At 44.0% G+C, this 15,491-nt stretch overlaps 1 protein-coding gene across 1 annotated transcript; it reads left to right on the forward strand.

The window, feature by feature from the left end:
* Window positions 1–208: 208 nt before the first annotated feature.
* LOC123081092 (protein FLOWERING LOCUS T-like) lies at window positions 209–1,191 on the forward strand. The gene is made up of 4 exons (XM_044504055.1): window positions 209–403; window positions 515–576; window positions 724–764; window positions 962–1,191. Exons 1-4 carry the CDS (start codon window positions 209–211, stop codon window positions 1,189–1,191), a joined length of 528 nt encoding a protein of 175 aa, XP_044359990.1.
* The last annotated feature ends 14,300 nt before the right edge of the window (window positions 1,192–15,491 follow it).

Raw genomic sequence — 15,491 nt, forward strand, 5'->3', positions numbered from 1 at the left:
ACATGCCATCACATGTTAGTGTCGTCCATTGGGTTTTATAATTATATTATTGGGAAAACGTCACACCATCTTTTGAACCGTAGTCACACTCAAGATGATTGCGTGGGAATTTCACTGCTGGGAAGCATATAAATAGCAGTCGGGCCGGTGCACATATATAGCTCATACCATATATAGCACCAATCTAACAAGCATACGTAGTGGGAGCATGTTGAGGTCGAGGGATCCGCTAATCATCGGGAGGATCGTTGGCGACGTCGTCGACTACTTCGACGCCTCGGCGCGGCTGAGGGTGTTGTACGGCAACCGCGAGATCACGGTTGGGTCCGAGCTGAGGCCATCGCAGGTGGCGAACCAGCCCACGTTGCGCATCACAGGAAGGGCGGGATCACTCTACACGCTCGTGAGTGCATACGCGTCCACGTTTCGGTCGATCATATCGTTTCTTTTAACCAACGAGTTGCACACAGTTATTTGTCCATAAGTAATGTGTCCCATGCTAATTTGTTACTAGGTGATGGTAGACCCTGATGTACCTGGACCAAGCAACCCTTCCGAACGGGAGTACCTCCATTGGTACGTGCTAAATTAAGCTAGCTTTACCTTAGCGACTTTCCGTTATTCTTGCACTTTGTGGGTGAATTAATAACTTCCTCAAAATAAGATGTATATATATACTAGTTAAGTAAGCTATTTGATTCAGTTTTACTCCTGACTACATAGGTTTGTCACGGACATACCAGAAGGAGGTGACGTGGGCCGTGGTAAGAAATTAATTTACCGATCAAGTACTACAAATGTCATGTCAGCTAGATATCCTCTCCAACTGTCTTCTTTCTTTTCCCTCAAGAAGAAAAGTCTTCTTTCTTTCCCCCGCAAAAATACAAAACTGTCTTCTTCTTTTATAAAGGAAAAAAGTATCTCCACATTGAGGAGCATTTGTTCGGGTGCATGCATGCAGGCACTGAGGTGGTGGCATACGAGAAGCCGCAACCGACGGCAGGGATCCACCGTTTGGCATTCGTGGTGTTCCGGCAGGCTGCGCGGGAGGCCATCTATGCACCAGGGTGGCGCTCCAACTTCATCACGAGGGACATGGCCGAGTGCTACAGCCTTGGCGCTCCGGTCGCTGCCGCCTACTTCAACTGCCAGAGGGAGGGCAGCTGCGGTGGCCGGAGGTGGCAGGGGTGAAGCAAGCTGACCATAACTACGCCACGTACGCGCCATCCATCTGGATGTGTCGCGCAAAATAAATGAATAAGAAAAATATGTGTAGGCCACCTAGCTGCTTGTGTACTGGCTAATTGGCTACCTAGCTGCTTGAGTACATAAGTTACCAGGACTGCGTTATAAAAATTACCATCTTGTTTACATAAAAGTTTGTTGTCATGGTGATAACCTGATAATAGTATAGGCGTATGAACGAAGCGTGGATCTATCAACGTATAAATGGGTAACACAAGGGATTATATAGGTTCATGCCCCTCAGCGGTGGAGGTAACCCTCTGCCCAACATCTAAGATTGGCTTATATAGAGTGCGCCATGTCCCAGGGTCCCTAAAGCTGGCCATATATAAGTGCTCTGTATAACGACATGTTGGGCAATTTTTAGTCTATTACAGTAGTAATGGTAGCACTGAACTACTACTGGGGGCTATTGGTAACATTTAGGCTTTATTACATGGTGGAGCTTCCTTCGTAACACCTCCTTAAACTTGCATGACGTTAAGCTGGTGTAGAATCTGACCGATAGCATAGCCGAGAGGCGAGAGTCCAGCTGATGAGAATCGACTATGAAAAATCTTCCCCGACTGCCGACTGGTACCACTTGTACTGATGGCCCCGTTGCTAATTTTGACTGGGCTCTTAGCATGCATGGGCCTGAGCTTGCCCGGGCCTCTATCAGAGCCATTTGTCGTCGTGGGTATACACATGGTGGGAAATTACCCCGTCATTAGTCCCCTAGTCCGTTAGGATACTAACACGAAAAAACAAGTGAACCTTCAGCAGGAAGAAATTACAGCCCTCACTAGAATACAGATTTCAAGAGGTCTTCAGACTCAAGGCACATGCAAACTGCTTGTGGAGAGATTCTTGCGGAATCTTTTTTTTTCGAGAAACTTTCAATCTATTTATCTTCAATTATGGCAGTACAAAGAACAACAAAGATAATAAAAATTACAACCATGTCCGTGGACCATCTAGCGACGATTAGAAGCACGGGAGCGAGCTAAAGACGCGCTGCCGTCATTGCCCCTCTCTCACCGGAGCAAAGCAAACCTTGTTGTAGTAAACAGTCGGGAAGTTGTGGTGCTAAGCCCCTATAGAACCAACGCGCCAGAGTCACGGAAGAAGTTCTGTGATACTTGGTCATCTCACGAAAGTGGTTGACTTGCGGCCAACTGAGGGCCTATCATATATTCCGATTGATAATGACCACTCTGGTCCGATTCTCTCATAGAGAGCCAGTCGTTATCCCACAGGAACGACATTCACTCATCATATCGGATTCAAACATACGAATTACAATATTTGATTCCTTTTAAAAGATTCTTACCATGCCACGGATGATAGCAAATTCACCCCTTGTCTTGGGTGTGGCTGAATAATCCAATAACTGAAGAGACGAATCATCATCACCGAAATCTTGACAAGATAGCAAGCGGCGTCCGGCACCCCTGCATGTCCATCTCCCTGCCACTCCTTCCTCGTGCATCTCTTTACTCTTGGAGACCCCAAGGTGCAGCATGGGCTGCCTCCAATTGTATCAGCCTATTCTGGTTAGTATCTATGTTTATGTATTTGCATTTGGTGTTCTAATCTCTAGACCTAAAGTTAATCAGGCGCTGATGAGCACATTGAACTATCCATGTGGCTGAGAGCCCTCACAGCCCAGGCACAACGACGCAATTATCAGGGGCACACTCTACCACTGAGCTAATAGCCCGTCGCGCGGGCCTCAGCTCGGGTATTGCTTATTGTTGAAAGCACTCGTTTGTTCCGGCTCGTGAGTTGAAAGCACTCATTTGTTCCGGCTCGTGATGTGTCTGACGCATGCATAGAATCAAGATCTATTGAGACCAGGATGTTTGTTTCTTCCTCGAAACAAGAGATACACTCTGGCTTATTTGCATTCAACCGGAGAACCTCACTTATCAACTGCCCTGGATTGGATCTACTTACGATTTGAGGCTTCGAAATACACTACTAGGTCCCTCATTCTCAGTCGGCCTTCACAAAGCGGTTTGCGGGTCGTCTCGGAGGAAAAGAAATTGCACGCGCCGAATCTATTAAGAAGGATAGACTTCCCCTCCAAACAATTCACTCAATCAAGTAGTAGCGCTGGCACGTCACTCGGTGGCAATTTCTCCTTAGGCGCATGTCTAAGCAACACAAAACGCTTGGAAGCAACCATCCTTTGAAGAAAGCGTAATAACTCACCGGTCTAGCTCCATGGCACCGAAAATGTCTCAGGACCTCCGTACTTCGATCGAGATATTGGACATAGAATGCCACTCTTTAAAAAGGAAAAAAAGGAGAATTTCGTGTGTAGGGGTGAAATCCGTAGATCTACGAAGGAACGCCAAAAGCGAAGGCAGCTCTCTGGGTCCCTACCGACGCTGGGGTCTGATTCTAAACGAAGTCTGATCTGTCACACCCAGCCATAAACAACCATTCCAGATTCCCGAAAAAAATTAGACAATGTTCAAGCGGCCTGCCATTGAGACAAAAACGTGCCTCCTCTCTGGTCTGGAGGAGGTCAATCAAAAAAAAAGACTTAATCAAAGATCCAACTGATCCCCACGCCTGTATTGCAAATACGCAGTCAGGCGGATACTTGACATGTCCCCCCTCGGCCAGGCCCATCGCAAGAAAAGCGAAAACCTAGAGAAAAAGGTCAAAGGGTTTATTATAAAAAAAGACATTCGTATCCTCTCCGACTCGTCGGTTAGGAGAGTAGCGACCAAAAAGAAATCTTAAAAAAAGATAAGAAGCAAAGTTTCTCCCTTGAGTTCGAGTGAAAAAACAAAAATGCTCAAGCTCAAGCATTTACTTTTCTAGTTAGAGACCAGTGTCTTGGAGCTAATGTGGGATCCCCTCATTAACTCACTAGAAAGCCCTTTGAATAAGCCTCAGGAACACCCATTCCTTTCGGATCAGGGGGTGGTTGTTTTAACTACTCATTCAGGAGGGGCTTGGGTACAATTCCGAATACGCTATTATATGTTTGTGCTCGTTTTTGTTGTTTTTTATGTGGAAACCGTCTTTCAACGATTAAATTACTGCTCCCGAATATTCGACTGACCGATTAATTTCTTATAACGTACTCTATTTTTCTTTGCCAAATAAGCCAGCAAATGTTGAATCTCCTGCTCCAAGTATAATTTCCAGGCGTTCCATATACGAACCTCTTCAAACAGGGCTTATTGCTACCGATTCGATGATCCCTATAGGGCGCGGTCAGCGAGAGTTAATTATTGGGGACAAACAGATTGGCAAAACAGCAGTCCGAATCCACTCTGACAAAAGAAAATAACAGACTAAGCCGTGTCGTAAGGGGGGCATTCTCCACATGGGACGGGGCCAATCCAAATTCGAATTGGTTCCTGGTCCTGGTCAGAGACCACCGTGTTCGCGCCGGCGGTCCAACAAAGAGGCGAAGTAGTGAGGAATGAAATCTAACATAAGGTAAATAAACCAAGGAACAAACTTGCTCATACAGGATAGTAGTTGACCCGAGATAGGCTAACCGATCACACATGATACGACCGTATCTGCAAAACCATAAAAGCCTCCAAAGGGAGCAAGAGACTTTCACAATTAATCAAGAACAATATTCTCTGGATTAATGATTATAGTAAGCTTGCCCTTTGTTAGGATGCTATTCTCTGAGCTAGGCTTTTGCCCCATTATATATAAAAAGCAACAACGGAACAAAGTACACGGTCGAACGATACAAGCTGGTGAGGCAGCCCTCACACAACGCCGATCCTAGGATAATCGGACCACGCAAAACGCACGCAACTACGCTACCGAAAGGGAACACAAGAAGAACAAAGTACAACACCACACTGCACCCTGGAACACCTAAGCCCCACAACAATGCCCCCAGGAGGGGAATGGTGCTAAGTTTCACCGCAGCGGAATCTAGAGTGGACAAGGGCTTTCACACGGAACTCTGACACGAAGAGGAGCTCCACCAAGATTTCTTCAAGAAGAGAATGACACCCACAAGCTTCGCCATCATTGGCACCAAAGTGCGGAGCTTTTGCTCGGCAGCTCACCCATGCCACCATGAGGTCTCAAAGACAAGCGTGGAGAGTTTAGATCTCCAGATCTAGATTGGGGCGTCACCACTCACAATAGAGAGCACACCTGAGCCACCGACCGCTGCACGTCCCATCGCCCACACGACCAAGAGGAAAATCCACCACCGCCCCCTTGGTGAGCCCGGGAGCCAACCATGTAGACATCCATTCGGGGCTGCCGCCCTGGCATTAATGTTTGAGATACCACCACCCGCCCACATCACGCGACAATAACCACGGTAGGAAGAGTATAAGGCGTCTCCTTCCACTCCAAGCCTGACATCACCCATGGACTCTGGGTAGATGCCTCCACGGTAGGAGGTTCCCTGTTATGTGTGCCCAGCCAGTTCTAGTGGACCGGGGGAGACACAACCTCGTGACTACCTACGGTTGTCACAGAGCAATCTTGCACGCTACCATGCTCATGGCCTTCGACGCCAACCTATCCAAAAACGTAACCGTGCCCCGGCCACCACCATCGACCATCACACCCACAGAGAGAGGGATCTCATCGCCCGTGGGAACCACCCGGACCGCACCAACGCCAGGCCATCTCCGCTGCACGAGCAACCCACAGCGCCGACCTGGACCCATTAGAAGGGATGAGCCACCACCACCTGCACACAGTCACTGACTGCCACATTTTCGACGGCTACATCCCACAGGGAGTGGAAAAACTGAATTAGCCAGAGCCTTCGCTCCGCCGAGGGCTACACTACAACCTAGCTTGCCGCTAGAGGGCGCTGCACCAAGGCAACCACATGAGGTGGCCGTTGTGTCTAGCCTTAGGCTGCACGTACACCGATCACCCAGTAGAAGAACCAGACGAGTCCGGCTGGATGGTAGCCCGCACGCAATCACCAAGAGGATGACAACGACCCTCAACCATCACATCTCGAACGCGCCCCAGTACACCGTCGCTCCGCCACCTGACGCCCACGACACCATGGCGCTGAGCCCCATGGCAACACATCTGATAGGTGGGAACCCGATGAACGAGTTCACGCCCAAGGGTGGCCTGATCTTCACGTCGTAGGATCAAATCGGGAGGGATAACTAGCTGCAAGCAGCCGGGATAACTAGCTTTATACCTGCCAAGGTTGGATGCAACCCGTACGTTGGGGATGGCTGACCGAAGCTAGAAGAACTCCAACCCGCTGTCCGGACAATCGCAGAACCACAAACCGGGACTAATCCACACAAAACGGCCGGAACCATAGAGCACGAATCAGGGGGAACCAGAGGCTCCTTCTCGCGAATCTGAATGAACTCACAAGAGCAAAGGTAGCAAGGATCTCTCAGTTCTCTCTAGCAGTCTTGTTTCATAAGCCTGTAGCTGAATGGTTTGACAAAAGGTTTTCTAGAGGATGGGGGAGATGGGGTTTTATAGCAGGGACAACCCCCCTTAGCTAGGTGTAAAAAAGGTTTCAAAAGTAAACATGTTTGCATGGCTTTCTTGGGGGAATAAGCAGTCAACTTTGGGAGTTGTTGGAGTGCTCCTCGGAAATTCGTGAAGCCTTGACAGTCTGGACACCTTCCACAAGAATGACTACAACTTTTGACTCAAAAATCCAAATGAGGTGAGGTTTTTTGCGTTGGGAAGATAATTTGATGTAGCTTCTGGTGATGTACCCCTATGGACCCCTCTCTCCACCACATGGGTGTAGAACAATGAAACATCAGAGGTAAAAACTGACAACATGAACATCAGCTTCACTTGAAACTTGTTTTCTCCAAACTTGTTCCTCCAAACCGGTTGCTTCAAGAGCTCATAGGTTGTTGGATTTCTTCCATGTGATACCTAAGTTCCACCAACAACAATGGGGATGAAAGTGCAGCCATGTATTCCAGATTATAGTATGAACTTAAGTTAGCATTCACCTGGGCATATGTTTGCTTGATTCGACTTAGTAATTCTTTCCAACTAAATTTTGCACATTTCGGAAATGCCATGTATGATGTACCCATGTGCTCATCAACAGCGCTGCCACCCGATGACATCGAACCGCGCCAGCCTTGCATCAGGTGGAGTGGAGGAGAGCCTTGCCGCCGCCACGCCAATAGTGTTGTGCCCATCAGCAACTGTCGGTGGCGGAGGGGGCGGGGGAGAGGAGGGTGAGCTGCCTAGGTGACTAAGGTTACCTCCTCGTCGCTCACGGGGGAAATTCTAATTTTTAGGGGATCTTAGTTTTCAAAATATGTCTATATGCACTAGTAGAAAACAGGCCTTTCGTCCGGAGCATTAGTCCCGGTCTGGTTTTGGCCCGGGACTAAAGGTACCATTAGTCCCGGTTCCAACGGCTAGGAGCGGAAGATGCCATAGCCACCTTTAGTCCCTGTTCATTTGTGACCTCTTGTCCCGGTTGGTATTACTAACCGGGACTAGAGGTAGACCTTTAGTCCCGGTTTGTATCACCAACCGGGACTAAAGATATCACTATATATAGTGCTTCGTCCAGTCCGAGCCCAAGCTCTCCTTTCTCTGTTTTCTCCTTTCTCTCCTTGTTCTCTTCCACTTGCTCGAGCTCATCCTCCATTTTTGCCAAAATTTGTCAAGATTTGAGGTGCCCTATATATCCAAGTGTTCACAAAGGTTAGCAACTTTGTCCTTTCATCTCTCATTGCTAGATTAGCTCATGCAATGCTCTATAAGTATATTGATTTGTGGATTTAGTTTGGGAGTAATTATGTGGGAATTTATTTGATTTATATGCAATTTGAGCTCAAATTAACTTCTTAGTTTGCATATGTATAGGTGTGGTTTACTTAGCGCCTTCCTGTCCCTGTCCTAACCACCGTCGATCGCCCGCATCGTCCAGTCGACGGCAGCACCTTGGTGAGCCTCTTGTTCTTATCTTTTTGATAAAAAAATCATATTTGTTTGATTTAGATAGTTACTTGTGTAATTTTCTTACTTGTATGATTGTTTGTTATATGTAGTGCTATGGTTTTGATATCCGTCCCCGTCGGCCCTCGTCCGGTTTATGATTCGGATGTGGTATATTCTCTTTTATAACTATTTATTGCATTTCGTGTTTATGACAATTATGCCCATCAAGTTTACATAGATATTTTTATCTAGGAGGTATGTGAACCGAAAATTACAACCGACCCTCTTATCGAGAAGTTAAGTTTAGTTGAAAAAGAAAACGAGTATTTAAAACAAAAATTGAAAAGAATTGAAGAAGAGAAGATGAAATTGGAGTTGTATGTTGCCGATGTCGTCGATGATCACAAGATCAAGATGGATGCAATGCGCTTGAAGATTAGAAAATATGCCATTAATAAAGAGGCTTGGTATCATTATGTTGTTGGATCAATTATTACCTTAGTTGCGATATTGATCGCATTTGTTGTTGCATTTAAATGCTTTAGCTAGATAGTTTTGTATGTTGTTTTATGAGAATAAGTGTGTATGAACTTTATGTATGAACTTGTACTAATTTGGTCTTTTCGGTGTTGTGTAATGAAGATAAGCCGACAGTGGATGTACGAGGACCGACGCTCTCCCTAGTTCATTAATGGCGTGCATAGTTTTCTGTATGCGGCTGAGCAAACAACGGGATGGTTTTATCTATTGTCCATGTGGTGTCTGTAAGAATGATAGGAATTACTCTAGCTCAAAAGTCCTTCACGTCCACCTGTTTATGTCTGGTTTCATGTCCGGCTATAACTGTTGGACCAAGCACGGAGAAAGAGGGGTTCTAATGGAAGAGAATGAAGAACAAGAGGATGATGGTAACTATCCTAGGTTCCCTAAATATGATGGTACTACAATGGGGGAAGAAGCTAAAGAAGAGGCATCAGATGAGTCTGCTGATAATCTTGGACGGGCCATTGCTAATGCAAAGAGAAACTACGCAAGTGCAAAGAGGCATCAGAAGTTGAAGTTGCAGCGCATGTTAGAGGATCACAAGAAATTGTTGTACCCAAATTGCGAAGATGACAAGAAAAAGCTGGGTACCACATTAGAATTGCTGCAAAGGAAGGCAGAGAATGGTGTATCTGACAAGGGATTTGAAAAGTTGCTGGAAATGTTAAAGAAGATGCTTCCAAAGGACAACGAATTGCCCGACAGTATGTACGAAGCAAAGAAGGCTGTCTTCCCTCTAGGATTAGAGGTGCAGAAGATACATGCATGCCCTAATGACTGCATCCTCTACTGCGGTGAGGAGCATGAGAATTTGAATACATGCCCGGTATGCGGTGCATTGCGCTATAAGATCAGCTGCGGTGACCCTGGTGATGTTGAGGGAAAGTGATACGTCTCCAACGTATCTATAATTTTTATTGTTCCATGTTGTTATATTATCATTCTTGGATGTTTTACAATCATTTTATAGCAACTTCATATCATTTTTTTGTACTAACCTATTGACATAGTGCCCAGTGCCAGCTGTTGTTTTTTTCTTGTTTTTTACTTCGCAGAAAATCAATATCAAACGGAGTCCACACGCGGTGAAATTTTTGGAGATTTTTTCTGGACTAGAAGACACCTGTTGGGCCAAAGAAGTACCAGAGGGCGGCTCTGAGGGGAGCACAACCCAGCTGGGCACGCCTGGGGGCCCAGGCGCGCCCTGGTGGGTTTTGTGCCCACCTCGGCTACTTCCTGAACCGCCTCTTTGCCCTATAAATACCCCGAAAATCCAAAAACCCTAGGGGAGTCGATGGAACACAATTCCAGCTGCCGCAAGTTCCAGAACCACCAGATCCAATCTAGACACCATCACAGAGGGGTTCATCATCCTCATTGGTGCGTCTCTGATGATGCATGAGTAGTTCATTTTAGACCTTCGGGTCCGTAGTTAGTAGCTAGATGGCTTCATCTCTCTCTTTTGATTCTCAATACAATGGTCACTTGGAGATCTATTTTATGTAACTTTTTTTGCGGTGTGTTTGTTGGGATCCAATGAACTTTGAGTTAATGATCAGATCTATTTTCTCCATGAAAGTTATTTGAGTTTTGATCTCTTATATGCATGATTACTTATAGCCTCGTATTTCTTCTTCGAATCTTTGGTTTAGTTAGGCCGACTAGATCGATTTTTCCTGCCATGGGAAGAGGTGCTTTGTGATGGGTTCGGTCGTGCGGTGTTCTTTCCTAGTGACAGAAGGGGCAGCAAGACACGTATTGATCGTTGCCATTAAGGGTAACAAGATGGGGTCTATTCCTACATGAATAGATCTTGTCTACATCATGTCATCGTTCTTATTGCATTACTCCGTTTCTCACAACACGTTTTGCTATAATCCAACACGTTTTTAATAATGTTAATCAACACTACTCTTGGATTGTTGCGGGAAATCAAAAGGGTTATGATTAAAACCAACTAAGGAATGCTAAAGTTTCCATGGATAATATGTTTTATGTTGTGTTTACAAAACCCCATGATGAAAACTCCTCTAAGAAAATTAAGAAGAAGAAGGATGACAAAACTTAGATCCTTGCTTTATGCCTAGCTAAGGGCGTAAAACTATAGCGCTTGTTGGGAGGCAACCGAATGAATAAATTTTAATTTTGCTTTTTGTTTTCTGTTCTTGAGTGTTAGCACAATTATGCTACTGTTATGATTGTGTTTTTTGTGTTTCAATTAGTGTCTGTGCCAAGTAGAACCAATATGATCTTCTTGGGGATGCTCCCGAGTGGCATCCCCGCTTTCTTCCAACAACTATCAGTATTTTACTTGAAGCTATATTTTTATTCGTCACATGATATGTGTTTTGCTTGGAGCGTCTTGTATGATATGAGTCTTTGCTTGTTTTATTTTGTGTTTTAAGTCTTCAATCCTTGCTGGACACACATATTTGAGAGAGCCAAAATTATGTCATGACTTGTTAGAATTGCTCTCTTTGCTTCACTTAAAATTTTTATGAGCTATGGACTTGCTCTAGTGCTTCACTTATATCTTTTTGAGCACAGAGTGGTTAGTATTTTTGAAGAAACGCTGTCTTGCTTCACTTAGATTTATTTGAGAGTTAGTAAAAATTTTAAAAAAATTCTCTCTTGCTTCACTTAAATTATTTTGAGAGAATGAAGAAAATTATGCTCATGATCTTCACTTATATTTGTTTGAGCTTATGAAAAGCAACACATGAAAATTAGTCCCAAAGTGATAAATATCCAAGAAGGATAATAAAAACTTTCATGAAGATCATCAGACAAAATAAACTTGATTCTTAGTAATAGTTTTGAGATATGATGATGTGATATGTGAGTTATGTTGATGAGTAATTATGCTTTAGTAAGAATATTGGTGTTAAGGTTTGTGATTCCCTATGCAATTACGAAAGTCAATAGTCATGCAATGAAATTATATCCTACTTGTGGTGCATTATTCGGTGTTATTTATGCTTAATGCTTGCTTATGATATTATCCGTTTCTTGGTTGGTTGCTTCTCAATCTTTTGCTAGCCTTCACTTGTACTAAGTATGATTATTACTAGTGCATCCAAAATCCTTAAACCTAGTTGTGCCATATGATTCCACCATACCTACCTATATGCGGTATTTCCGTGCCATTCTAAGCAAGTTCGTATGTGCCATCTCTAATTTTCAAAATAAATTTCCTTTTTGTGTGCTCGTACCGCTCATGAAACAGTACGGGATGACTGATATTTTTCCATGTTGGATGTGTTATTCTCAAGATGAGTGTTTATTCACTTGTCATTGCACGAGAGTACGACAAAGGTATTAGGGATGCCCAGTCCCGAAATGAAAAATGAATTTACTTTATGTTGTCAAATAATAAATTCCTTGGAAAGTGTTGGTATGGACGGCACCGGTGGATACGGCTAGCCGTGGAATGTGAAAGTATGGTGGAAAAAGGAATAAACTTTATTTTCTGTTTGGGAACCGCCTATGATATATCTAGCATGGAAAGTATTGGGAACTACTCGATCGTTTTCGTTGACAGGAAAAGCATGCCAACCAAAAATGTGTTATCTCTATATTTTTTGCTTTGAGCTCCGGCACCTCTACAAATCCCTACTTCCCTCTGCGAAGAGCATTTCTATTTACTTTATGCATTTTTTATTTTTTATTTGAGTCTCCATCTTCTCTTATAAAGCCCCAACTAAGGGGCACGATGATCGTACTCGAGGATTGGGTGTAGCTAATATGCGAGTGTGTTTTATGAATGGATCAATGATTGAACTTAATGGGCTAGGGATAACTTGCTTTAGTGTTGATATTTTGAAAGACATGGTTGCTTGTTGATATGCTTGAGTATTGAAATCTTAATGTCAAAACTAGACTATTGCTTTGAATCATATAAAATTCCAAATGTCCATGCTACAAAAGAAATAAATATGTGATGATAGACAACATTCTACATCAAAAATTCTATTTTTATCATTTACCTACTCGAGGACGAGCAGGAATTAAGCTTGGGGATGCTGATACGTCTCCAATGTATCTATAATTTTTGATTGTTCAATGCTGTTATATTATCATTCTTGAATGTTTTACAATCATTTTATAGAAACTTTATATCATTTTTTGGGACTAACCTATTGACATAGCGCCCAGTGCCAGTTGCTGTTTTTTGCTTGTTTTTTACTTCGCAGAAAATCAATAGCAAACGGAGTCCAAACGCAGCGAAACATTTTGGAGATTTTTTCTGGGCCGGAAGACACCTGTTGGTCCAAAGAAGTACTAGAGGGGGGCTCCGAGGGGAGCACAACCCACTTGGGCGCGCCTGGGGGCCCAGGCGCGCCCTGGTGGGTTGTGCCCACCTCGGCTGCCTCCCGAACCGCCTTTTTTCTCTATAAATACCCCGAAAATACAAAAACCCTATGGGAGTCGACGAAACACAATTCCAGCCGCCGCAAGTTCTAGAACTAACAGATCCAATTTAGACACCATCACGGAGGGGTTCATCATCCTCATTGGTGCCTCTCCGATGATGCGTCAGTAGTTCATTGTAGACCTTCGGGGTCCGTAGTTAGTAGCTAGATGGCTTCCTCTCTCTCTCTTTTGATTCTCAATACAATGGTCTCTTGGAGATCTATTTGATGTAACTCTTTTTGCGGTGTGTTTGTTGGGATCCGATGAACTTTGAGTTTATGATCAGATCTACTTTATCCATGAAAGTTAGTTGAGTTTTGATCTCTTATATGCATGATTACTTATAGCCTCGTATTTCTTCTTTGAATCTTTGGTTTAGTTAGGCCGACTAGATCCATTTTTCTTGCCATGGGAAGAGCTGCTTTGTGATGGGTTCGGTCGTGCGGTGTTCTTTCCCAGTGACAGAAGGGGCGGCAAGACACGTATTGATCGTTGCCATTAAGGTTAACAAGATGGGGTCTATTCCTACATGAATAGATCTCGTCTATATCGTGTCATCGTTCTTATTGCATTACTCCGTTTCTCCATGAACTTAATACACTAGATGCATGCTGGATAGCGGTCGATGTGTAGAGTAATAGTAGTAGATGCAGGCAGGAGTCGGTCTACTAATCTTGGACGTGATGCCTATATAACGATCATTGCCCGGATATTGTCATAATTATTTGAAGTTCTATCAATTGCCCAGCAGTAATTTGTTTACCCACCGTATGCTATTTTTCTCGAAAGAAGCCACCAGTGAAATCTACGCCCCCCGGGTCTATTCTTTATCGTATTTGCCTTTGAGATCTATTTTTATTCACTTTTATTTTCAGATCTATTTTTCCAAAAAACCCAAAAATACCTTGCTGCTCTTTTTCTTTATTTATTTTATTTTGCGTTTATTCGAGATCTATTTATCCACTCTATCACAAATTTATCCCGTCAACTTGACAATTTCTGGCGTCGTTACCCGAAGAAGGGATTGACAACCCCTTATACGCGTCGGGTTGCAAGTATTTGTTCTTTGTGTGCAGGTACCGTTTACGTAGTGTTGCTTGGTTCTCCTACTGGATTGATACCTTGGTTTCATGACTGAGGGAAATACCTACCGTAGCTGTGCTGCATCATCCCTTCCTCTTCGGGGAAATACCGACGTAGTTTGAGCGACATCAGCGAGCGCCCTAGGAAAAGGATTCCTGCCAAGGTGATGTGGTATGCCCCTATAATACCACGGGTGAAACGTTTGTTCCAAAACAAAGAGCATGCCAAGTTGTTGCGATGGCACAAAGAAGACCGTAAGAAAGACGCGAAGTTAAGAGTACCCGCTGATGGGTTGCAGTGAAGAAAAATTGAGAGAAAGTTGACGGAGTTTGCAGCTAACGCCTGGAACTATTGGTTTGGTTTAAGTGCAGATGGCATTAATCCTTTTGGGGAGCAGAGTAGCAATCATAGCACCTGGCTTGTGACTATGTATCTATAACCTTCCTCCTTGGTTATGCATGAAGCGGAAGTTCATTATGATGCCAGTGCTCATCCAAGGCCCAAAGAAACCCGACAACGCCATTGATGTGTACCTAAGGCCATTAGTTGAAGAACTTTTACAGCCGTGGGATATAAAAGGTGTACGTGTGTGGGATGAGCACAAACAGCAGGAATTTGACCTACATGCATTGCTGTTGGTAGCCATCAATGATTGGCCTGCTCTCAGTAACCTTTCAGGACAGACAAACAAGGAATAGCACGCATGCACGCACTGTTTAGATGATACCGAAAGTATATATTTGAACAAATGCAGGAAGAATGTGTATCTGGGACATCGTTAATTTCTTTTGACCAACCATCAATGTAGAAAGAAAGGCAAGCCTGGTGTTTTTATATGTAGCTGATATGTCAGTAAGATTACCTAAATGAACTGGGGATTATCCTTTGTCTGCTTGTGCCGGACTAGTATATCCAGCTACAATGTAATCTTTTCTTCTTATAAGCATCGGATGTGGTTGGTACGTTCTTGTGAACTTGTACCGCCTACCATTAGTGTTAATCTCAATCGTGTTCAAGCGAATCTTTTGTCGACTCGAATTCTTGTTTATGTATATCCATTTTTGTCATGGACTGTAGACGTGACAGTGTACGCTAGACCTCCATGTTTTTCTTTACTCCCAACAGTGAACTTTCACATCTTTTTCACCCCCGACACGTCGTTTCCCACGGTAACAAACATTCTTCCTCCGGCAATTTTTACCTACATACACTCTTTTACTATATACAATCAAGGTGACGTGCACGAGTCTTCCACCCAGTCAATGTAGATCAATGTTTGCGGACTTTAGCTGCTGAATTTAATATGATGTCTG

Source organism: Triticum aestivum, chromosome 3D, assembly GCF_018294505.1.
Source record: "Triticum aestivum cultivar Chinese Spring chromosome 3D, IWGSC CS RefSeq v2.1, whole genome shotgun sequence".
NCBI classification, from domain to species: Eukaryota; Viridiplantae; Streptophyta; class Magnoliopsida; order Poales; family Poaceae; genus Triticum; species Triticum aestivum.

Bases quoted from the DNA above. Each gene is read 5' to 3' on its own strand.
- LOC123081092 (XM_044504055.1), top strand. From the start codon at position 209: ATGTTGAGGTCGAGGGATCCGCTAATCATCGGGAGGATCGTTGGCGAC. The intron at 404-514 runs GTGAGTGCATAC...ATTTGTTACTAG, and splicing joins CGGGATCACTCTACACGCTC to GTGATGGTAGACCCTGATGT. The intron at 765-961 runs GTAAGAAATTAA...GCATGCATGCAG, and splicing joins AGGAGGTGACGTGGGCCGTG to GCACTGAGGTGGTGGCATAC.